The sequence below is a fragment of the Bufo gargarizans genome, chromosome 11 (assembly GCF_014858855.1).
Source record: "Bufo gargarizans isolate SCDJY-AF-19 chromosome 11, ASM1485885v1, whole genome shotgun sequence".
Classification (NCBI taxonomy): domain Eukaryota; kingdom Metazoa; phylum Chordata; class Amphibia; order Anura; family Bufonidae; genus Bufo; species Bufo gargarizans.
This window is the reverse complement of record NC_058090.1, coordinates 66,832,776-66,857,922: the sequence shown is the minus strand read 5'-3', so window position 1 is coordinate 66,857,922 and position 25,147 is coordinate 66,832,776. Positions and strand designations below refer to the sequence as shown.

The 25,147-nt window shown below is 41.9% G+C and overlaps 1 protein-coding gene across 2 annotated transcripts in view; it reads left to right on the top strand.

The window, feature by feature from the left end:
- SCFD1 (sec1 family domain containing 1) overlaps positions 1–25,147 on the top strand; it is a 173,304-nt gene that overhangs the window by 109,753 nt on the left and 38,404 nt on the right. For both annotated transcript variants that reach the window (XM_044271921.1, XM_044271923.1), the window contains exons 16-18: positions 15,416–15,486; positions 17,113–17,192; positions 17,298–17,360. In XM_044271921.1, coding sequence (XP_044127856.1) covers positions 15,416–15,486; positions 17,113–17,192; positions 17,298–17,360 — 214 coding nt within the window. The remainder of the gene's footprint in view (positions 1–15,415; positions 15,487–17,112; positions 17,193–17,297; positions 17,361–25,147) is intronic.

Below are 25,147 nucleotides of genomic sequence, written 5' to 3'. Positions count from 1 at the left end.
AAAAGACTAGTAGCCAAAATATATATGAAATGGTACCAAAAATAATACTGAAATCATGCCTCAATTGATCATACACAATAGAAGAAAAGAAGTAGTGGATAAGATCTACAGGGATGCGACATGGATACCATCTAATATATCCCATAGACTGGCCTCTTTAGCCGGCCTTTTATATGTCTTTCAATTTCTGTAGATTGTATCCACTACTTCTTTTCTTCTATTGTGTATGAATAATTGAAGCATAATTTCTGTATTATTTTTGGTACCATTTGATTATATATTTTACTAGTCTTTTTTTTTATTTATTTTTTGCACCAACATTTTACATGGAACAGCTTTTCACCGTATTTTTTGTATGGCCCATTTATATATTTGTACAGGTTAATCATGTCCCCCCTTAGACGTCTCTTCTCAAGACTAAATAAATTCAATTCTTCTATTCTTTCTTCATAACTAAGACCCTCCATGCCCCTTATCAGTTTAGTCGCTCTCCTCTGTACTTTTTCCAGCTGCAGAGCATCCTTTCTATGCACTGGTGCCCAGAACTGGACTGCGTATTCCAGATGAGGCCGCACCAGCTGTTTGTAAAGTGGTAGTATTACATCCTTGCCCCGCGAGTCCATGCCTCGTTTAATGCATGACAATATCCTGGTGACCTTAGAAGCAGCTGATTCACATTGTGTGCTGTAACTTAATCTACCATCTACAAGGACACCCAAATCCTTCTCTATAAGTGACTCTCCCAGTGCTACATCACCTAGGACAGTGGTCAGCAACCTGCGGCTCTAGAGCCACATGCGGCTCTTTAGCCCCCTGATATTGGCTCTTCCAGGTGCGGGCTCACATGTACTGTGCGATAGCATTTTCGTTGCCCGTAGCAAAAATAGGTAGGAGGGTGAAGACCAGGAAGCGGTGAAGGCTCTGTACTCATCGCTTCCTGGTCCTCGGTTGTAGGCTGTGCAGGGCTGCGCACAGTGTGAGGCTGCTCTGTGACGTCACTCTGTGCACGCCAGTTCACAGCACAGCCGACAGCAGGAGGAATACAGAGCGTGGGTAGGTGAGGAGCAGCGGCATCCAGGAGCCGGAGAGGTAAGTGCTTTTTTATTTTATGAAACTTGGGGCTGATCTGAGGCAATGAGGTGATGAGAATCATAATGGGGATATGAGAGGCATCATGGATGATGAGAGGCATCATGGATGATAATGGTGATGATGAGAGGCATCATGGTTGATAATGGGGATGATGAGAGGCATGGGGCTCTTATCTGAGGTCTGATTGAGGGGGTCATTTACTTTGGGGTCTGAGCTGACATCTGATCTCAGGGAGGTCTTATTAACATTGAGGTTCTGCTTAAGTGCTTGAGGCATAAGGTCACTGACTTTTTGAATGTTCGTATTGCGCTTCAAACAATACCTTCATGGGAATAGGGGTTCTAAGTTAGTCTCCAACCTTATTAAGAACCAAAGAAATAAATCCTTTATTCAAGCCATCAAATCAGCCTCAGGCCCCCGACTTATTAATACTCCAGCGATAGCTCAGGAGTTTTGCTCCTTTTATTCAAATCTGTATAACCTCCCAATACCCCTCACCAGCCAGCAAATCGAGACACGCACGTCGGAGTTCCTTAGCTCTATTAACATCCCAAGAATTTCTGAGGTCGATATACATCAGCTGCTTCAACCGTTTACAATGGAAGAGGTAGAAAAGGTTCTAATGTCTATCCCTTCAGGCAGGAGTCCCGGACCTGACGGTTTTCCAAGCTCATATTACAAAAAGTATAAAGATATTTTAGTCCCACATTTTGTCACGGCATGCAATCTCCTCCTTACAGGTGGCTCTCTGACCCCACAAGCCTAGGAAGCGCACATAACGATTATCCATAAAGAATGGAAGGATAAGGAAGCATGTGGAAGTTACAGGCCGATTTCACTGCTGAACACCGATTTGAAGTGGTGGGCTAAACTGCTTAACAGCAGGATGTCAGGGTTGCTCCCTGGGCTTGTGGGTGAAGAACAGGTAGGTTTCGTTGCAGGTAGAGAGGGTAGGCATAATATCAGTAGAGTCATACATGCGATCACCCACGCCATCAAATCTAAGTCCCCTCTTGTACTCCTGGGCACAGATGCGGAGAAGGCATTCCATAGGGTTAGCTGGGCCTATATGGAGAAAGTACTACAAGCCTTTGGCTTCCCTGAAGGCCTCATCAGAGCTATCTATACTCTATACTCTGCACCATCTGCGAGAGTACTAGTCAACGGCACCCTATCGAACGCCTTCCAAATTAGAAACGGTACTCGTCAAGGATGCCCATTATCCCCCACCTTGTTTGTACTCACCCTAGAGACGCTTCTTCTTAAGTTCCGCCAATCCCCCACAATCAAAGGAGTGAAACTAGGCAGATTTACTGCTCCTGATGATTTACTGCTCCTGTTGTCAAATCCTGAAGAGGCTTTGCTGGAGGTTATGCAGATTTTTGAAACTTTTGGGGTTATCTCAAATTTTAAGATAAATTTCGATAAGTCGGAGGCCCTTGGCGTTTCCCTCCCAGCTGTCCTGCGTACTAAGATCAAAGCCCTCACACCATTCAAGTGGCCTACACAAGCAATAAAATATTTGGGGGTGACGATCCCGATGGACCCCAAGTTGTTGTTTAGTCTTAATTTCCCCCCGCTACTCTCCAAAGTCACCTCTATTCTCTCTAAGAGCAGCTCTCCTTTCCTAACCTGGCTAGGCAGGAAAAATGTCCTCACCACCTACATCCTGCCTCTGATAATGTACACCTTGAGAGCCCTACCCATATCGGTACCTGTTAGTTTCATTAATAAACTACAATCCATCATGAGCAGTTATTTGTGGGATAAGAAGCGCACTAGAATGTCCTTTCACCTTCTTTCCCGAAGAAAGAAACATGGGGGTATCTCCCTCCCTGACCTATCAACCTATATACAGGCTATTAGTTTGGAAAGGTGGCTTAAACTGGCCAGACAAGAGACATTCTGTATGCATGTAGATTCAGAATTGGCCCTGTTGGGTAAGGAATTGTTCCATAGGTTATGGACACCTGAGAGGACAGGAGAAGGGACCAAAGTAGATAGCGTACTCACCAGAGGAATGCTGCATATTTGCCATAAGTCTTTGGTCTTAACATCTGCTCAGGACAAGATTTCTCCCTTAGCTCCTATCTCAGTTATCCCCACACTACTGTTCCCCCAAATTAAATCTCCATCAGACATTTGGCTATCAATGTCACATCACAGATTAGGAGATTTGAAAGGGTTACAGATCACTTCCGACTTCAATACTGCCCTCTCGGGTGTACCTGCCCTTGGTAAAGATTTCATTCAAAGAAATGACTTTGAGAATGCTTGTAGGCAGTTTATGATTTCCAAATTTACCCCTCTCCCTGATCCATCATGGTTGGAGAATTATGTTCTGCTGCCAAATTTACCTCATAAATGCACCACCCTCATTTATAGGCAGATTCTAAGTGAGAGCTATTCTAGCGTACCGCCCTGGGTTGCTGAGTGGGGAAAAGAACTCCACCTTGAATTTAGTGACACTGACAGTAAATGGATTCAGAAATCTTCGCACGGCTTTTCCAAGTGCATAAAAATTCAAGAAAAATCTGTTAAGACAGCGTTGCGTTGGTACAGAACCCCCGAGTTCCTTTTTTTCAAATTTCAAAAGAGATTTCAAACATTGAGGTTCTGATTAGTGGTCTGACCTGAGGTGTAATGAAAATATTTTTTTTCCATATTGTCCTCCTCTAAAACCTATGTGGGTCTTATAGGGTAAAACGTTGTGGAGTGAAAGAAGATGTAGTGTCGAGGATTGAGAAAGGTATGTTCAGATGGTTAGGAATACCCTTATGAAGTAAATAACAATGTACCTTCCTATATATTTGAAGTTTTAAAAATTTGGCTCTCAAAAAAATAAAAATCGCTGTTTTGTCGATATTTGGCTCATTTTACTAATAAGGTTGCCCACCACTGACCTAGGACATATGAAGCACGGAGATTATTACTACCAAGATGCATAACTTTACATTTGTCCACATTGAACCTCATTTGTCAAGTTGATGCCCAATCACTCAGAGTGTTCAAGTCAGCTTGTAGTTTGTGGACATCTTCCATAGACTGTACAGTTCTACACAGCTTAGTGTCATCTGCAAAAATAGAAATGGTGTTATTAATCTCATCCTTGATATTATTAATAAATAAATTGAATAATAAAGGGGCCAGCGCTGAACCTTGGGGTACACCACTCATAACCTGGGACCATTCTGAATAGGAATCATTGACCCCAACTATCTGGACACGGTCCTTCAGCCAGTTTTCAATCCAATTATAAATGAAACTTTCCAAGCCTATAGACCTTACTTTACTTATTAAGCGTCTATGAGGGACAGTATCAAAAGCCTTTGAAAAATCCAGAAACACTACATCCACAGCCGCCCCTCTGTCCAGGCTACTACTCACCTCCTCATAAAAACAAATCAGGTTAGGCTACTTTCACACCTGCGTTAGGTGCGGATCCGTCTGGTATCTGCACAGACGGATCCGCACCTATACATGCAAACGATGGTTTCCGTTCAGTGCAGATCAGTTTGCATAGCAGCTTTTTCAGATCTGAGTTTTCAAAGTATATTCTAACACAGAGGCGTTCCCATGGTGATGGGGACGCTTCAAGTTAGAATATACTAAGAACTGTGTACATAACTGCTGCCTGGCACCACCCGATCTCTTACAGGGGGCTGTAATCTGCACAATTAACCCCTCAGGTGCTGCACCTGAGGGGTTAATTGTGCGGATCTCAGCCCCCTGATCGGGTGCTGCCAGGCAGCAGGGGCCCCCCTTCCCAGAATTAAATGCATTGGTGGCCAGTGCGGCCCCCCCCACCCTCGTATTAAAAGCATTGGTGGCCAGTGCGGCCACCCCCTCCCTCCCCAGTATTAAAAGCATTGGTGGTAGTGGCCACAGGCTAACAACCCCCCTCCCCCCCATCAGCGGAGCAGCATTTCCGATCGGAGTCCCAGTTGAATCGCTGGGGCTCCGATCGGTTACCATGGCAGCCAGGACGCTACTGCAGTCCTGGCTGCCATGGTTACTTAGCTTATACTTACCTGCGCTGTCTGTGGCCGGCCGGCACTCCTCCTACTGGTAAGTGACAGGTCTGTGCAATCCCTTCAGTATGCATCAGGATGTATCAGTTCAGTCCCTCTTATGTTTTTTGGACGGAGAAAATACTGCAGCATGCTGCAGTTTTCTCTCCGCCAAAAATACTGATCACTTGCCGGAATGCTGGATCCGGCATTAATTTACATTGAAGTGTATTAGTACCGAATCCAGCATTAAGTGTTCCAGCAAAATGGATCCGGCTTTCCGGTCTGCTCGTGTGCAGACCTTTAAAAATGCAAAAAAAATTAAAACCGGATCCGTTTTTCGAGGTGACACTGGAGAGAGACGGATCCGGTATTGCAATGCATTTGTCAGACTGATCCGGATCAGTCTGACAAATGCCATCAATTTTAGTCTGGATTGCCGGATCCGGCAGGCAGTTCCAGCGACGGAACTGCCTGCCGGAATCCTCTGCTGCAAGTGTAAAAGTACCCTTACCGAGTGTTTCTCAAGCAGTAACATTACCAACAATCTCTGCCCCTAGTGGGAGCTTCTACAAACTGGCCCATAAAGGCCTCATTCACACGGGCATTGCGGGAGATTTTTCTTCACAGAAGTTCGGGCTTGGGATTGGTGTTCTGTAGATTGTATTATTTTCCCTTATAACATGGTTATAAGGGAAAATAATAGCATTCTGAATACAGAATGCATAGTAAAACAGTGCTGGAGGGGTTAAAAAAATATATATATTTAACTCACCTTAGTCCACTTGATCGCGAAGCCTGCATCTCCTTCTGTCTTGATCTTAGCTGTTTGGAGGAACAGGACCTGTGGTGACGTCACTCCGGTCATCACATGATCCATCACATGATCCATCACATGATCTTTTACCATGGTGATGGATCATGTGATGGCCGGAGTGACGTCACCACAGGTCCTGTTCCTCCACACAGCACAGAAGACAGAAGAGATGCTGGGCTTCGCGATCAAGTGGAATAAAGTGAGTAAAAAATTTTTTTTTAATCCCCTCCAATGCTATTTCACTATGCATTCTGTATTCAGTATGCTATTATTTCACTTATAACCATGTTATAAGGGAAAATAATAATGATCTGGTCTCCATCCCGATTGTCTCCTAGCAACCGTGCGTGAAAATCGCACCGCATCCGCACTTGCTTGCGATTTTCACGCAACCCCATTCATTTCTATGGGGCCTGTGTTATGTGAAAAAACTCACAAAATAGAGCATGCTGCGATTTTCACGCAACGCATAAGTGATGCGTGAAAATCACCACTCATGTGAACAGCCCCATAGAAATGAATGGATCGGGATTCAGTGCGGGTCCAATGCGTTCAAAGTGGTCCTGCAGCAAATTGAGGAATTTTCTCCCCTTTGCGGTTGAGGCAGAATCATGTTCCCAGTCAATATCTGAGAAGTTAAAAAGATTCTGTAACCTCGTTTTAGCCTATAGAGCTGCGGACATTCACGGCTAGATCGCCGCTAGCATGTCCGCAATATACTTGTCCCAAAATTATTTTATAGATAGTATAGATAGATAGTTTATAGTGTTCCTTCCCTGTGCTGGCATCAGCCTCAGGGAAGGAACTGCGCATGTGCGAGCTCGCGCATCTCGATATTACGGCAATCTAACTTTGTGAGCAAGGAGGAGATTCGGAGGACATAGGCGGTGCTGGGCTCCTTCACAGGGGGGCGTGACTGGGCTCCAAGAAGGTTAGTGCAGCCCCTTGGGCTCCTTACCAGGCTCATTTACATATCTATAAAATCATTTTTTAAACACAATAAAAGCACACAGCCCTATGGGACAGGTATATTGCGGACATGCTAGCGGCGATCTAGCCGTGCATGTCCGCAGCTCTATAGGCTAAAATGAGGTGACAGAATCCCTTTAAAATCTCCTATTACAGGTCCTTCTAAAAAAATTAGCATATTGTGATAAAGTTCATTATTTTCTGTAATATACTGATAAACATTAGACTTTCATATATTTTAGATTTATTACACACAACTGAAGTAGTTCAAGCCTTTTATTGTTTTAATATTGATGATTTTGGCATACAGCTCATGAAAACCCCAAATTCCTATCTAAAAAAAATTAGCATATCATGAAAACGTTCTCTAAACAAGCTATTAACCTAATCATCTGAATCAACTAATTAACTCTAAACACCTGCAAAAGATTCCTGAGGCTTTTAAAGGCCCCTCTTAAATTCCTTTATTGTACTCACCATCACCACCTCCTCAGGCAGAGAGTTCCATAGTCTCACTGCTCTTACCGTAAAGAATCCTCTTCTATGTTTGTGTACAAACCTTCTTTCCTCCAGACGCAGAGGATGTCCCCTCGTCACAGTCCTGGGGATAAATAGATAATGGGACCCCTGATATATTTGTGCCTGGTTATTAGATCTCCTCAGTCGTCTTTTTTCTAAACTAAATAACCCTAATGTTGATAATCTTTCAGGGTACTGTAATCCACCCATTCCAGTTATTACTTTAGTTGCCCTCCTCTGAGCCCTCTCCAGCTCTGCTATGTCTGCCTTGTTCACAGGAGCCCAGGACTGTACACAGTACTCCATGTGTGGTCTGACTAATGATTTGTAAAGTGGTAGGACTATGTTGTCATCACGGCATCTATGCCCCTTTTCATGCAACCCATTATCTTATTGGCCTTGGCAGCAGCTGCCTGACACTGGTTTCTACAGCTTAGTTTGCTGTTCACTAAAATTCCAAGGTCCGACTTCTTTTCCGTGTCAGTGTTACCCAGTGTTTTACCATTTTAGTATGTACGGGTGACTTGCATTATTCCTTCCCATGTGCATAACCTTACATTTGTCAGTGTTAAACCTCATCTGCCACTTATCTGCCCAAGCCTCCAATTTATCCAGATGTTACCCAGTGTTTTACCATTTAATATTACTTTAAACTGTTTAGTGTCATCTGCAAAAATGTATTTTTTACTGTGCAAGCCTTCTACAAGATAATTAATAAATATATTGAAGAGAATAGGGCCCAATACTGACCCCTGAGGTACCCCACTAGTGACAGTGACCCAATCTGAGTGTGTACCGTTAATAACCACCCTCTGTTTTCTATCACTGAGCCAGTTACTTACCCACATACAGATGTTTTCTCCCAGTCCGAGCATTCTCATTTTATATACTAACCTTTTATGTGGTAAATTCGCCTTTTTAAAATTAAGTGTTTTTGCCCTACCGATCCCTTTTTTTTTTTTACTGTCTAGTTGGAATATAATTATATTGTGGTCACTGTTACCAAGGTTTTCATGGACAGTGACATTTCTAACAAGCTCTGCATTGTCATAAATAACGAGATCCAGTAGAGCATCGCCTCTAATAGGATCTTCTACAAACTGGCCCATAAAATTATCCTGCAAAAAGCTTAGGAATTTTCTCGGTTTTGCAGCAGAAGCAGAAGCATGTTCCCAACATGGTATACATAGTTAATATCTCCCATTATCACCACTGTGCCAGCCTGTGCGGCCACTCCATTTGCGCATACAGGTGATCTTCTATCTCTTCAGCGATATTAGGGGGTCTATAGATCACACCAAGAATTATTTTTTCATTATTTTCTTCCCTCTGTAATTCCACCCACAAGGTTTCAACACCTTACTTTCCTATCACTCCTATAATATGTTTCCCAAAACTTTAGTTTGTATGGTGGATCTATTGTGAAAGCAGTGACAAAATCTAATGGATAAAGCAAACCATGGAATTTTCTGATATATGCTGAATTAGGAAAGAAGAAGAGAAATGTTATGCATTAGTTGTAACTGGTGGTGTTTGTCTAGATGAGATCAGCAACTTAATTAAAAGATTTCCAAACAATTGACAACACATTAGGTGAAGTACCAACTGCTCAGAAATAACTGCACTTTAACTGAAATGTAAAGACACAGGCTGATTCAAAAAGCATGGTGCAGACGTAAAGGCCTGTAGTTAAAGGGGCTGTCTCACTTTAGCAAATGGCATTTATCATGTAGATAATGTTACCGCAAGGCACTTACTAATGTCTTGTTACTGGACCACCGCCTAGACACCTGCCATGCCCCAGTGGAGCTCACATCGAACATTTGTGTGTTCTCTCAGTTATGAATATCGAGGCTATCATTTTGCACCATTGTTTTCTAAGGACTCTGCATAACACACTTTAAAATTTCATCATTATAGCCAAATATATCAAATTCCTAATACTTTCTGAAATAAAATAACTTCAACCTATAAGGGTGATATTCTTTCCTCAGTGAGGAGGTTGAGTGATAACTAGGCTATATTATAATTTGTTGACTATATAAGTACAGTATGTTCAGTCAAATGAATCTCGAGCATTAGTTGTCTATTCGATGTTTGCATCGTGTACTTAGCATGTACATGGGGAATAACTCCCAGCATACACACTAAGCATGTAAACAGGGCTCCACTCACCTGACGGAGGCCAAAATGGTGCTCTTTTGCGTTCTGTCAGTCGAAACTATGCTATTGCATTTAAAGATATACAGCTAACGAATGTTTACCTTGTGTACCTGTTATACAGTGGGATCCTGTGGGTGACATGTCACTTTGTATGCCTATACAGTGGGATATGTTGCAGCCTTCTTTTGGAGGTATACATTGGGTGCTTTTCGTGCCATATACATCAAAGGGCTACAACAGAGCCTTAGGCCTCTTTCACACGACCATATGGCTTAGGCTACTTTCACACTAGCGCTTGATCGGATCCGTTCTGAACGGATCCGATCATATTAATGCAGACGGAGGCTCCGTTCAGTACGGATCCGTCTGCATTAATAACTTAGAAAATTTTCTAAGTGCGCAAGTAGCCTGAGCGGATCCGTTCAGACTTTCAATGTAAAGTCAATGGGGGACGGATCCGCTTGAAGATTGAGCCATATGGTGACCTCTTCAAGCGGATCCGTTCCCATTGACTTACATTGTAAGTCTGAACGGATCCGCTCGCCTCCGCACGGCCAGGCGGACAGCTGAACGCTGCAAGCAGCGTTCAGCTGTCCTCCTGTCCGTGCGGAGGCGAGCAGAGCGGAGGCTGAACGCCGCCAGACTGATGCAGTCTGAGCGGATCCGCTCCATTCAGACTGCATCAGGGCTGGACGGAGGCGTTCGGGTCCGCTCGTGAGCTCCTTCAAACGGAGCTCACGAGCGGACCGACGAACGCTAGTGTGAAACTAACCTTATTCAGTGTTTTGCGGTCGATTTTTCACGGATCTGTTCCGTTTTTTTTGTTTCTGTTCCGTTTTTCCGTATATGGCATATACAGTAATTACATTAATTAGGCTGGACATAAAATTTTCAATAGATGTTTCCGCAAAAATGGAACAGATATGGAAGACATACGGATGCATTTCCGTATGTGTTCTGTTTTTTTTTTCCGGAACCATTGAAATGAATGGTTCCGTATACGGACCGTATACGGAATGCAAAAAACGACCCATAAACGGGAAGAAAAAAAACAGTTGTGTGAAAGAGGCCTTATTGTCTTATCATATGGGTTTCAACTGGTGATCGTGGAAGTTTAAAGAAAAAATTCAAAGATAGGAATTATACGGCAGTCTTAAAGGGTTTCTGTCACCAGATTTAACCCTATTAAGCTAGCTGACATTAGTAATGTGCTTATGTCAGCTAAACCTAACGAGCCTATTCCTACTTTTATCTATGCCCCCGTTATGCTAGAAATCGAACTTTTTAGAATATGCTAATTAGCCTCTAGGAGCAGCGGGGGGCGTTGTTCCTGCTCCTAGAGGCTCCATTCTCCCATCTTTGTTGCCTCCATCCAAGCAGGGCCGAACAACGTTCGCATCCGCCTGCTGACCCTGAGCGCATGGTAAACCTCCCGCCGTTCAGCATTTGGTGCAGACTGCCAGCTTCCTCACTGCGCCTGTGCAGAACGGTGCGAGATTTCACCAGAGCACAGGGTCAATGGTTTATCCGTAAAGATGTCCTAGTATTCGTATTATGTCATTCGTGTTGTGTCGTGTAATGCCTCATATTATTGTATCCTTCTGCGTAGTACTATGAATGGCGGTACAGTTCAAGACTTGTTTACCAGTTAGAATTAATTTCAATGGTAAGTTTATGGCTAAAGACATTTGAATTCCAGGTCCTGCTGGCCTTGAGTTTTGGTGAGCTTTTTCTGTTCCTACATAATAATTTCTGAGCTGAGCTCCCTGGCCTTGAGTCACAGAAATGAGTTATACTTTATTAGGTGAGAGAGATTATCACTTGCTTTATGAACTGGATCCAGGGATCCCTTGTAACTAGATTCATGTTCTCAGATGCCTTTAGAAGACTTGAGGATTCTTCGGGGCAGTTGCCTACCACTTCGGGGCAGTTGCCTGTCAGGACAAAACAACTAAACCTTTGAGTCCTGTGGGAGCAGAGTATTATATACTTGTTAGCACAGCTAGTAAATTGAAACTTCCCCAAATACTTTACAGTGATGAGTACCCATAATTTATGACTAGGAGTCCAGATGTTAATGTTAGGAACGTTCCCTTGTAATAGACATGTCTGCATGGGACCGTAGTGGTGTTGGGTTGGTGGATTTTTCAAGAAGAAATTACCTTTTGTTGTAAAGACGCATTAATTGCATTTATATTGCTTATGCCTTCCATGGTTCTTAAAGGCCCCTGTACACTGTCTGACAATCAGCCAGATAATTGCTAACGTTACTGCTGGTATTACCCAATGAACAAGAGAAACGTTAGTTTATCGGATAATATGATAATTTGTGCTGTCACCAAAATCGTTCCACCCATACTGTGGAGGAGATCACTGCTTGTGAATACAGCGGTCTCCTTCACTGATGAGCAGGAAGTGTTTCCTTTCCAACAGTCATCTGATTAATCTACCAGTGTAACCCAGACACACTCGCAGTATGTCAGTGAGAGGTCCCGTTCTGACCGGATCGTGCAGCATTATATTGATTTATGCACACCACCGTGCCTTTTTTTTTTTTGCAGTCCGCAAACCGCCTGTGTTGCCTTCCACAATTTGTAGAACGGGCGCCAGCAATGTTAATGCCTATTCTTGTCCGCAAAGTGCGGACAAGAATAGGACATGTTATATTTTTTTAACTGAGCCACGGATGTGGACAGCACACGGAGTGCTGTCCGCATCTTTTGCGGTCCCATTGAAGTGAATGGGTCCGCATCCGAGCCGCCAAAACGGCAGCTCAGATACGGACCCAAACAAAAGTCGTGTGCATGAGGCCTAATGCTGTGTAACCATGAGAGTTCTAAAATCTATTGTATTACATTATATCCGAAGATTTAAGGAATCTAAATCCTTCTAAGGCCTCATGCACACGACCGTTGTGTGCATCCGTGGCCGTTGTGCCGTTTTCCTTTTTTTTCGCGGAACCATTGACTTTCAATGGGTCCGTGGAAAAATCGGAAAATGCACCGTTTTGCAGCCGCATCCGTGATCAGTGTTTCATGGCCGTGAAAAAAAATATGACCTGTCCTATTTTTTTCACGGCCAACGTTTCACGGACCCATTCAAGTCAATGGGTCCGTGAAAAATCACGGATGCACACAAGATAATCATCCGCGTCCGTGATCCGAGTCCGTTTTTTCCTATCATTTCAATGGCAAACTTGACTTCGATTTTTTTTTCATTTTTCATGTCCGTGGATCCTCCAAAAATCAAGGAAGACCCACGGACGAAAAAACGGTCACGGATCATGGACCTACGGACCCCGTTTTTGCGGACCTTAAAAAAAAAAAAAAACGGTCGTGTGCATGAGGCCTTACGCTGTATGATCCTGTCAGTGGAGCAGAGGCCAGAACAGCGCCTCTCACTGAAACGCTGCGACTTCATTCCATTCAGCTCGCTCATGTGTATCTGGCCTCAAGGGGCCTGAAGAGAACCTCCCAGCTAATGGAAATGACCATCATGTACTTAGTCTCATGTACTCAGCAAGCATTAACCCCTTCCGGGCGCAGCTTAATTTTGCAAGTCCTCAATTCTGGGACTTTTTTTTTTCATGAGACATCGTACTTTGTGTCTATATATTTTTTTACTTAAAAAAATATAACATCCTAAATGTAGAGAAAATGTGGAAAATTTGCATTCTACAATCTTCTGAATTAGTGATACCTGACAAAATAGTTATTAACATTCACCATATAAACAGATAAAATGAAGTCCCACCACTCTACTGTGTACAGAAGTCTGTATGTATAAAAGTCACCTTCTATCCAATCCGTTGTCCTTATTTTGATCCAAAAGACAGTTCACTTCTTTATCTGACACTGCTGCATCATGATATTCTCCTCGCCCTTTTTACCGATCTATCAATATGTTGTTATCAATAATTCCTTTCTAGTTTGTAATTTGATTGAAGGACTGACTATTTAAACTAAATGGGTCAGCACACCCCTGAAGAAGTCAGAAGGGTGAAACCCTGGGTTGGGTCACCGTGGGACGTGCAACGTTGATTTTATGAGATTAGCGCTTTTTATTTTCTAAATTTGAGTATATTAAAAGCTTTTATATAACCGTGCGCCTTGAAGTTTCACACTATGCTGCATGTGATCTATCTGTGCAGCTAACGATACGTCCCCACCTTGTATGAAGAGACAGGATCATGTCTTTTTGCACATTGGTGTATCTCTGGAGGATTGATAATGTCCATACTTACTCCAGGATGGGTATTGAACTGTCTTTTAGATCTGAAAGGTGGGACTGTTCCGAAATAAGGACATCTCATTGGATTGAATGAGACTCTTATACATGTATATCTATGTACAATTTTTGTATGCTGTGGACATCTTTGAGCACTCTGGCTCTTTTGTATGTTTATATGAGAAGTTTTTTAATACTTATATTAGCCGCAGTCAGTTCTGACAACATTTGTATATTTGATGACTTTATGCATATGTTATTGTTTATTTTAACTAGAGATGAGTGAAAGATTCCATTATCATTGGTACAGTACTATTTTGAGGTACATATGAAAAAAAAATCACTTTTGTCTTGCGTTTGCTATTTCACATAGACTTCCATGCAACATCTGGAGTATCCTTATTTATTTATTTATTTTTTGTTTGTTTGTGTCTAAAAATGCATTAGTCCACCACCAAGCACTGCTCCCCGCTGCTCCCATACAAGTGAACGGAGCGCACCGTGCACGCGCGGCCACTGCTCCCATTCCTTTCTATGGGGCAGATGGAAATAGCTGAGCAAGCGCAGCGCGCCCTCCATTAATTTCCCCACTCCGTTCTCGTTGTAGGTGCGGGTTCTAGAGGTGGGACCCGCACCTATCGGACAATGGGAGCATATCCTAACGATATGCCCCCATTGTATGTGATGGCATTGGAAAACAATTCTCCTATAACCCTCTCTATCCTGGAAGTTTTTGTGTTTTCATTTTGCGCTCCCTGCCTTCCCAGAACCATAACTTTTTTATCTTTCCGTTCACATATCCATATGAGTGCTTGTTCTTTGCAGGAAAAGTTGTACTTTCCAATGCCACCATTTAATATAGTATATGATGTAGTGGAAAGCAGGAAAAAATATTCCAAAAGGGGTGAAATTAGGAAGAAAAAAGTAGTTCCTCAGAGAAGTGATAATGCACAGACCACATTGAGCACCAATCCCCTAGCAGATGTTACTTTCTAAAAACAGATGTATCTAAGCCCCTGAAACCTGAAAGTTGCAGCCATAGATGTATCCAGTCCACATATAGCAAATCTTCTGGTCACCTACCTACATACAAGTATACACATGCTTCCAAGCTCCCTATCTGCACAGAGACAGCACACTGATTAGATGGGCTAGTATCATGATGGCTAAGGCTGGAGATGTATCTAAGATATAATTGTTTTATATAAAGGAGTGCCCGTAACTGGACATAGGCATGTCATCAGAATAAACACACGATTACTTACATTGGAGTAGAAGAAACGGTAAGGTTTACATTATACTGTTTTTATGTGTATTGCCTCACTGAGCACCTTTACAAAAATAGAGCCCCATTCAGGTTTTGCTGAATTGTTGGCCACTACTTGTAGGAACATCTTTGTCTAGTTACTATAGCTGTAAGCAGCACGCTTCTTAGTGCTGTGTGTGTAATGGTTCTCCAGCCTGAAGTGAGTCATTTACGTAATGTTGACTTTTACACCTTTTGAAGCGTTCTGCCCGGATTAGAGATAATTTATTATTCCATTTACTTGTGGTCATGCAACGAATGGTTTCTTTTATTGCATGTCTTACATGTTTGTGTGTCTCCTGCTGTTTGTAGCTGGGACGCCAGAAGACAAGATGCGGTTGTTTCTGATCTATTACATCACGTCTGCGCATCCCCCGTCAGAGGTACCAATAACTCTTATATTTTATGAGTAAAAATTTCCATTGGTTTTTTGAATGAAATGCAGTAAGTTGTTGAGGCACCCTAGGTAAGGAAATTTGGTTGTAGAAAGAAATATTACACACCCTTCAAATGCCTTCCATTGTTTCTGCTTTGCTATGATATTCACATTGCACAAGCCACTAATTCTCTAATGTGTATGGGAGACCTCCTGCCTATCTCACGGCAGCAGATGTAAGAGGAGCCCAATCCCCTTGTTCTCAGGGAGATGAGCCACCGTCAGAGGTGTCTGGTAGCGGCTTTCTCCTCAGTCGGAGTACACTCCCGCTCAGCCGAGTGGGGATTTGAAGAAAAAGCTGTCTGACGAAATGTGTATTGGAAGACCGCTACTGTCTAAAGTGTGAGGTCAGCATTTCATTATATAAAAATTTAAAAAGGACCTAAACGTTTTCTGAAACTGCGAAGGTATCATCAGATCTTCTCAGCTTTTCCAGCATGTGGGGGATGCATAACTAAATTTCTGTTTAAAGCAGCTTTCTGATATTTTTCAACTGAAGAACTATCCTCTGGATAGCCCATCGAAATCTGATTGATGGAGGCGCGACACCTGGGACCCCTGGCGATCACCTGTTTGAGAAGGCACCAACACTAGCGTTGCGGTCTACTCTGTGCTCGCCAAGCACAGTGCTGTCCATTGTACAGCAGCGATGCTTGGTATCGCAGCTCAGCCCCATTCGTTTCATCGGGTCTGAGCTGCACCTAGGCCATGTGACCGATGAATGTGATATCACATGGCCTAAGCAAAGCTGCAAGAAGGCCGCAGCGGACCCCCACCGATCGCATACTGATGACCTAGTTGCAAATTTTTGGAAAACCCCTTTAACTCGTAACTGCTCTTTTTTAATCAAATTGTTTATTCTTAAAAATGTTGGCTCAATTTTTGATTGATGTATCAATTCCAAAACTGATATGTCATACTTTTAATGGTTCCTGTAAATGCCAATATGAATAGAGCCCAAAGATTAGTAGAGTAACAAAACCGAAATAAGGCTAATACGTTCAGAAGTCGAAATGTAATACAAGAGAAGGTGAACTAAACTCAAATTGTGCTCAGCTAAGTGATAGGTTCCCCTTTGTTTTCATCCAGCATATCCTGTATTTAGTGGAATGTCTGAGTGATGTATTTTTGGTGCATTCTTCTGTCTGAGCCTAACAAGCATCCATTGTGCACTTAAGTCAATGACTCCTTTTTGTTTGCTAGTCCTACTTTAAAGGAAATCCCATGGTCTGTTCCAAGAAGAGAAGGCCGTTCTGTCCCTCACACATGGTCACTTTTGTTAGGAAAACATGTAAATGGAGGGTTGTTTGGTATTGAATGAAGGAAAGTGGTGGTCGGATCCCTACCAGTCTGATACTGATGACCTGTCTTGTCAATATCAAATTCCCAGATAACCCCTTTAATTTTGTGGGCGAGTAAAAAAATAAATATGTATATTGATTATTGACCATTATAGTAACATGCATTTCATGCAGTTCTGCGCTATGCTACGGTATACTGTTAATGACAATAGAAGACTAATAATGCATTTTTTATAATACTTTATAATTCATCTTCATTTTTCTTTTCCCAGACCGACTTGGATCAGTATAAGAATGCTCTAGAGGATGCTGGTTGTAGCTTGACACCTCTAAACTACATCAAACAATGGAAGTAAGAAAATTGGTGTATTTTATGTATTTTTTTTACGTATTACATGCCCATCACATGTTGGCAAACGAAAGGTTAATGCTGATATGTCTCTGGTTATTTATCTAGGGCTTTCACCAAGATGGCAGCAGCACCAACAAACTATGGGATTGGGGCTACCAAATCCAAAGGGTAAGGATTTATTTACAGATATTATCCCATTAAAACATTTTTCCTGTCTTGTATTTGTCAATGGCAAAAAACAATAAAATCTATTATATCAAGATTCACATGTTTGTGCACTCTCCTTTCTGCTATATTCATAGGTGTTGCTCAAAGATCATCCATAGCTTTTAAACCACCTGCCTAATACTGTGTTGGACTATCCGAAAATAGTCCTACACAGTCCTAGCAGAACATCACCCAGCGCATCACATTACATCCGATTTGTCTTCTCCCCAAAATGCATCATGGTTGCATTTCTGGCCCAACTAAAAGCAAATTTACCCTGTCGTCCACTCAGTCTAAAAACAATTTCACCAGCCATGCACCAATGTAAAGAGAAATTCATCAGACTAGGCGACCAAACATTTCTGATGCTTATTGTACTCGCGTCGGCTGTGGAGTAGGGTCAGCATGGGCACGCTGACCGGTTTGTGGCTACACAGCCCCATGCTCAGTAAGCTGTGATGCACTGTGTGTTTTGACATCTTTCTATCATAGCCAGCATTAAAGAGGTTTTGTGGAGGAATGATATTTTCGTCAGTACTTACCCCCCAGTCGAACCACTGATGCTGCTGTCTCCACTGCACTCAGACAGGCTGTGGGTTGTTCCATTAACCCCTTAGGGACCCATGACGTACCGGTACGGCATGGATCCCGAATCCTTAAGGACCCATGACGTACCGGTACGTCATGGCTTTAATTCGTGATTCCGGCGCCGCGGGGGTTAATCGGAACGGGATGCCGGATGAAATCATTCAGCCGGCATCCCGTAACAACGCAGGGGGGGGGGTCATTTGACCCCCCCGTATCGACGATCGCAGAAAACCGCAGGTCAATTCAGACCTGCGGTTTTCTGCGTTTCCGGTCCATTCGGGTGTCCTGTGACCCGATGAACCGGAAAAACACTGTAATCGGTGGCGTGATTACACACCACCAATCACAGTGCGAAGATTTGGAGAGGTGGTGCTGGCCCTGGTGCTGAACACTGCTGTCCAGGGTGCTGATTGGTGCAGGGGAGAGAGGCGCGAGATTCAAACTTCCTGCGCTCCTCTCTCCCCTCCTCTTCCTGTCCAGCACCCTGACCGTGCAGCACCGTTCAGCACCAGCTCCTGCGTTCCCCTAATCTTAATCCATCACCCTCCTGCACCCATCGCCACCCAGGTAGGTTAGGGTCAGTGAGGGAGAGGCACCGTTAGGCAGGAAAAGAAGGGAAAAGTTAGTTAGGAAAAAAAAAAAGAACTTTTACACAAAACTTTCTTTGATCCATCTATCAATCCACGGTGTGCTGTCCACAATCCACGGTAACAGCACCACCCCAGTCTCTGTGCGAGGTACCACAGCAACGGTCCTCAAGCCCGATTGTATCGTCGACTACAATCGGTATATGGGAGGAGTTGATCTCTCTGATCAAGTCCTCAAGCCATATAATGCCATGCGCAAAACCCGGGCATGGTACAAAAAAGTTGCGGTCTACTGGGTACAGGTTGCCATGTACAACTCTTTTGTACTATCCCGAAGCGCTGGCAGCACAGGGATATTCCTCCAGTTCTATGAGGCAGTCCTCAAAGACCTGATCTTTTCGGACCGGGAAAGAGCAGGCCGGAGTACCTCGGAAACTGGAGGCGCCCGGATCGTCCCTGGCCAACACTTTCCAGGTGTGGTCCCCCATACTGGAAAGAAAGGACGAACCCAAAAAAGATGCAAGAGGGGGATACGGAAGGACACCACTACTCAATGTGACACGTGCCCCGATCATCCGGACCTCTGCGTTATCGATTGCTTCAGGGAGTATCACACTTCCATGGAGTACTAAATTTTTATAATCCCCAACAGTCCACTAGAGAACATAAAAGACTATGGCTCTCAGACTTTGGAGACACAGAAACAAATTTTTTCCCCCAAAAAAATATTAGTTTTAGAGCATGCATCCTCAAACTGCGGCCCTCCAGATGTTATAAAACTATCACTCCCAGCATGCCCAGACAACCTACAGCCATCAGCAGGTTTTAGGATGCCTGCTTAGTGTCTCCAAAGTCTGAGAGCCATACATATTGGGCATCGTCGCGTGCGTAAAAGTCGTCGCTATAAATTTTTTTTGACCAAACGCCTCGGATGAACGGTGTTAAAAATATAAAATAAAAACGGTGCCAAAACACCCATTTTTGGGCAAAATTTCAATTTGAATCCTTTTTGCCGGTAATAAAGCAAGGGTTAACAGCCAAACAAAACTCAATATTTATGGCCCTGATTCTGTAGTTTGCAGAAACACCCCATATGTGGTCGTAAATGGCTATATAGCCCCACGGCAGGGCATAGAACGAAGAGAACTCCATACGGTTTCTGGAAGGCAGATTTTGATGGACAGTTTTTTTTTTTTACACCATGTCCCATTAGAAGCCCCCCTGATGTAGCCTAGACTAGAAACTCCAAAAAAGTGACCCCATCTAAGAAACTACACCCCCTCATGGTATTCAAAAGTTACTTTACAAACTATGTTAACCCTTTAGGTGTTCCACAAAACTAAATAGCGAATGTAGAAACAATTTTAGAATTACATTTTTTTGTTACATTGCCTCAAAAAAGAGTAATATAGAGCAGCCAAAAATCATATTTACCGCTAATATAGTCCCAAAACAACAACCACCTTATCCCGTAGTTTCCTAGATGGGGTCACTTTTATGGAGTTTCTACTCTAGTGGTGCATCAGGGGGCTTGAAAGGGTATATGGTGTAAATAAACCAGTCCAGCAAATTCTGCCTTCCAAAAACCATATGACGTTCCCCTCCTTCTATGTCCTGTCGTTTAGCCAAATAGTAGTTTACGACCACATATGGGGTGTTTCTGCAAACTACAGAATTAGGGCAACCCATTTTGAGTTTTGTTTGGCTGTTAACCCATTTTTTCCAGTAATAAAGGAAGGGTTAAAATGGAAAATTTTCCAAAAAATTGAAATTTCTAAATTGTTCCTCCATCTGCCATTAACTCTTGTGGAACACCTAAAGGGTTAACAAAGTTTGTAAACCCAGTTTGGAATACCTTGAGGGGTGTACTTTCTTAGATGGAGTCACTTTTTTGAAATTTCTATTCTAGGGGTGCAACAGGGGGCTTCAAATGGGACATGGTATAAACAAAACCAGTCCAGCAAAATCTGCCTTCCAAAACCCATATGGTGTTCCCCTCCTTCTATGTGCTCCCGTTCGGCCAAACAGTAGTTTACGACCACATATGGGGTGTTTCTGCAAACTACAGAATCAGGGCAACCCATTTTGAGTTTTGTTTGGCAGTTAACCCTTGTTTTACTCCTGGAAAAAATGGATTATATTGGAAAATTTCCCCAAAAATAGAAATTTCAAATTGTTTCTCCATCTGCCATTAACTCTTGTGGGACACCTAAAGGGTTAACAAAGTTTGTAAACCCAGTTTTGAATACCTTGAGGGGTGTACTTTCTTAGATGGAGTCACTTTTTTGAAATTTCTATTCTAGGGGTGCAACAGGGGGCTTCAAATGGGACATGGTATAAACAAAACCAGTCCAGCAAAATCTGCCTTCCAAAACCCATATGGTGTTCCCCTCCTTCTATGTGCTCCCGTTCGGCCAAACAGTAGTTTACGACCACATATGGGGTGTTTCTGCAAACTACAGAACCAGGGCAACCCATTTTGAGTTTTGTTTGGCAGTTAACCCTTGTTTTACTCCTGGAAAAAATTGATTATATTGGAAAATTTTCCCAAAAATTGAAATTTCAAAATTGTTTCTCCATCTGCCATTAACTCTTGTGGAAGACCTAAAGGGTTAATAAAGTTTGAAAAAACAGTTTTGAATACCTTGAGGGGTGCATTTTTGGGAGGTTTCTATTATCTAAGCCTCACAATATGACTTCAAACCTGAACTGGTCCATAAAAAGTGGGATTTTGAAGATTTCTGAAAAATTTCAAAATTTGCTTCTAAACTTCTAAGCCTTGTAACATCCCCAAAAAATAAAATATCATTCCCAAAATGCTACAAACATGAAGTAGACATATGGGGAATGTAAAGTCATCACAATTTTTGGGGGTATTACTATGTAAGACAGAAGTAGAGAAACTGAAACTTTGAAATTTGCAAGTTTTTAAAAAATTTTGGTTAAAATTGTATTTTTTTTGTGCAAAAAAATCAACTTTTTTGACCCAATTTTAGCAGTGTCATGAAGTACAATATGTGACGAAAAAACAATCTCAGAACGTCCTGGGTAAGTCAAAGTGTTTTAAAGTTTTGAGCACTTAAAGGGACACTGGTCAGATTTGCAAAAAATGGCCAAGTCCTTAAGGTGAAATAGGGCTGAGTCTTTAAGGGGTTAAGGTCCCAATCAGATATGTTCCCGGGTCAGGCTGAAGAACCCCTTTAACTTATTTGGACTACTTTTGGTAGATTCTAACCACTGCTTAATGGTGTCGTCCATAAAACCTGATGTTTTAGATGTTCGGATCCAGTTTTCTAACCGTTGCAATTTGGCCTTCATCAGGATCACTGAAATCCTTAAGCTTAAACATTGTTCCTGCTTCTAAGAGAGCAGCAAGAACTGAATGTTCACTTGCTGCCTAATATATTCTACCCACTGACAGATAATCAGTCAAAAGAAAAAGGTTTGATACCGTTAGCCAGTAGTAAGAGGTCTTGTTACTTCAGTGTTATGGCTGATCACAGTATATTGATGTGGGTGTAATAGTGACTCTAACTAAATGTCTTGCTTGGACTACCTATTGCTTGAGATTTTCTTGCCCCTTAGTGTCCCTGGTGGTTAGTAGAATAAGTGCTAGCATAAATTCATCGCTCATTCTTTGGAAAGGAATGAGGCTCATTTACGTAAAGTTACTGATTTTGGAGAAATTTCAAAATGGCCATTTTGTTGGTTATGTGTGTTTATAAAAGAGCACTGTGACCTCAGGTCAGTCACTATCTTATGGAGAGTTCCTCTCAGTAAAATGATACATGACACTCCTGCGTCCCTAGAAAACTTCCTCATAAAAATGTGTTTTCTATGACATTTTTATGTCTTTTATTCCCACTTTTTATTTTATTATTTGAGTTTGGTTCCTGTTACATATTTTGAGGGAGCTTCCAATATATACACCAACATATACATGCTTAACCCCTTCAGGCCCCTGCCATTTTTCAGCTTAAAGGGAACCTGTCATCAACTTTATGCTGACCGTACAGAGGGCAGTATAAAGTAGTGACAGAAATGCTGATCTCAGCGGTGTGTCACACATCAGCTAAAGGTAAGTGGTTGCCGAGAACCAGCATCATAATGGTTGCAGCCCAGGCCTTGAAAAGAGTCAAATCTACCTGAGAAGAGTCCTGGTTATTCATGGATGCCTGCTCTCCCTGCCCACCTGCTGATGACTGACAGGCTTCTACCTAGTTTTCTCCTTTTCTCTCTAGGAGAGAACTGACAATCATCAGCAGATGGATGGGAGAGCAGGAGATTATGAATAACCAGGACTCTTCTCAGGTAGATTTGACTCTTTTCAAGGCCTGGGCTGCAACGATTATGATGCTGGTTCTCGGCAACCACTTACTTTTAGCTCATGACTGACACAGCGCTGAGATCAGCATTTCTGTCACTACTTTATACTGCCCTCTGTACGATCAGCATAAAGTTGATGACAGGTTCCCTTTAAGGTTCAGGCCATTTTTTGTATATCAGACATGTGTCACTTTATGTGGTGATAACTTTAAAATGCTTTTACTTATCCAGGCCATTCTGAGATTTTCTCGTCACATATTGTACTTCATGGCAGTGGTAAATTTAAGTAAAAATATTTCATTTTTATTTATAAAATTAGACATTTTTAAAGTTTAAATTTCTCTGCTTTTAAAACAGATAGTGATACCTCCTAAAATAGTTATTACGTTACATTTCCCCATATGTCTACTTCATGTTTGGATCATTTTGAAAATGAAATTTTTTTTTTTTTATTTTTTTTTGGGGGATGTTAGAAGGCTCAGAAGTTTAGAAACAACTCTTAAAATGTTTAAGAAAATTTCCAAAAAGTCCCTTTGTGAGGCTTACATAATAGAAACCACCTATAAATTTCCCATTTTAGAAACTACACTCCTCAAGGTATTGAAAACTGATTTTTACAAACTTTGTTAACCTTTTAGGTTTTTCACAAGAATTAAAGGAAAATGAAGATGACCTTTCTGAATTTCACTTTGTTTGGCAGATTCTCCATTTTAATCAATTTTTCGCAGTAACAAAGAAAGGGTTAACAGCCAAACAAAACTCAATATTTACCCTGATTCTGTAGTTTACAGAAACACCCCATATGTGGTCGTAAAATACTGTACGGGCACACGGCAGGGCGCAGAAGGAAAGGAACACCATATGGTTTTTGGAGGGCAAATTTCACTGGACTATTTTAAGCTGCAATGTCGCATTTGAAGACCCCCTGATGCACCCCTACAGTAGAAACTTCATAAAAGTGACCCCATTTTGGAAACTACAGGATAAGGTTTCAGTTTTGTTGGTACTATGTTAGGGTACATATGATTTTTATTTTTTTGTTGCTCTATAGTACACTTTTTGTGAGGTAACAAAAAATAGCTGTTTTGGCACTTTTTTTATTTTTTGTTTTTTGCATTGTTCATCTGGCAGGTTAGATCATGTGCTATTTTTATAGAGTAGGTTGTTACGGACGCGACAATACCAAATATGTTGTTTGTTTCAGTTTTACATAATAAAGCATTTTTTTATTTTTTTTAGTGTCTCTATATTCTGTAAGCCATAGTTTTTTTTGGGGGAGACTGTCTTTTGTAGTGGCTCATTTGTTTTTGGTATGAGATGATGATTTGATTGGTACTATTTTGGGGTGCGTATTACTTTTTGATCGCTTGGTATTACACTTTTTGTGATGTAAGGTGTAAGGTGTTCACCTGAAGGGTTAGGTCATGTGATATTTTAATAGACCTGGTTGTTATGGTCACAGCGATACCTAATGTCTTTTTTTTTTTTTTTTTTTTCACTTTTAACACAATAAAAGCATTTTTGAAACAAAAAAAATCATGCTTTAGTGGCTCCATATTCTGAGAGCCTTAGTTTTTTTATTTTTTGCCGTATTGTTTTATGTAGGGGCTCATTTTTTGCGGGATGAGGTGACAGTTTGATTAGTACTATTTTGGGGGGCATATGCCCTTTTGATCTCTTGGTGATGTAACTTTTTGTGATGTAAGGTGACAAATATTTTTTTGTTTTAGCACAGTTTTTTTTTTTGTTTTTTTTTCTGCGGCATTCAGATGAGGGGGTGGATCATGTGATTTGTATAGAGCCAGTGGTTCCGGACGTGGCATAACCCAATATGTCTGGTTTTTTTTTGTTTTTGTTTTATCAAATTTTTTAGTTTTATTTTGGGATTTTTTTTATTTATTTGTTTTACTTTATCATGAAAAACACTTTATTTTTTATTTTTGTCCCACTATGGAACTTCAACTGGATTCTGATCCACTCGGCAATGCATTAAAAAATGCATTTTTATTTCAGTGTTTATGGCCTCTGTTAGCTATATGTTAACTGTGGTTTGACAAGCACATCTCTTCTCCCTGGGTGTAATCTTCTTCATCAGTTTGATGCTGTCCAATTACCATAAACTGGGTCAGAGCCACCTGGTCCACCATGGTCCGCATCTCATGAGATCACGTTGAACCAGGCCCCTCTGACTCTGTGATGATTGGACAGGGTCAGATCAGTGAGTAAGGCTCCACTTCCACCCCCTTG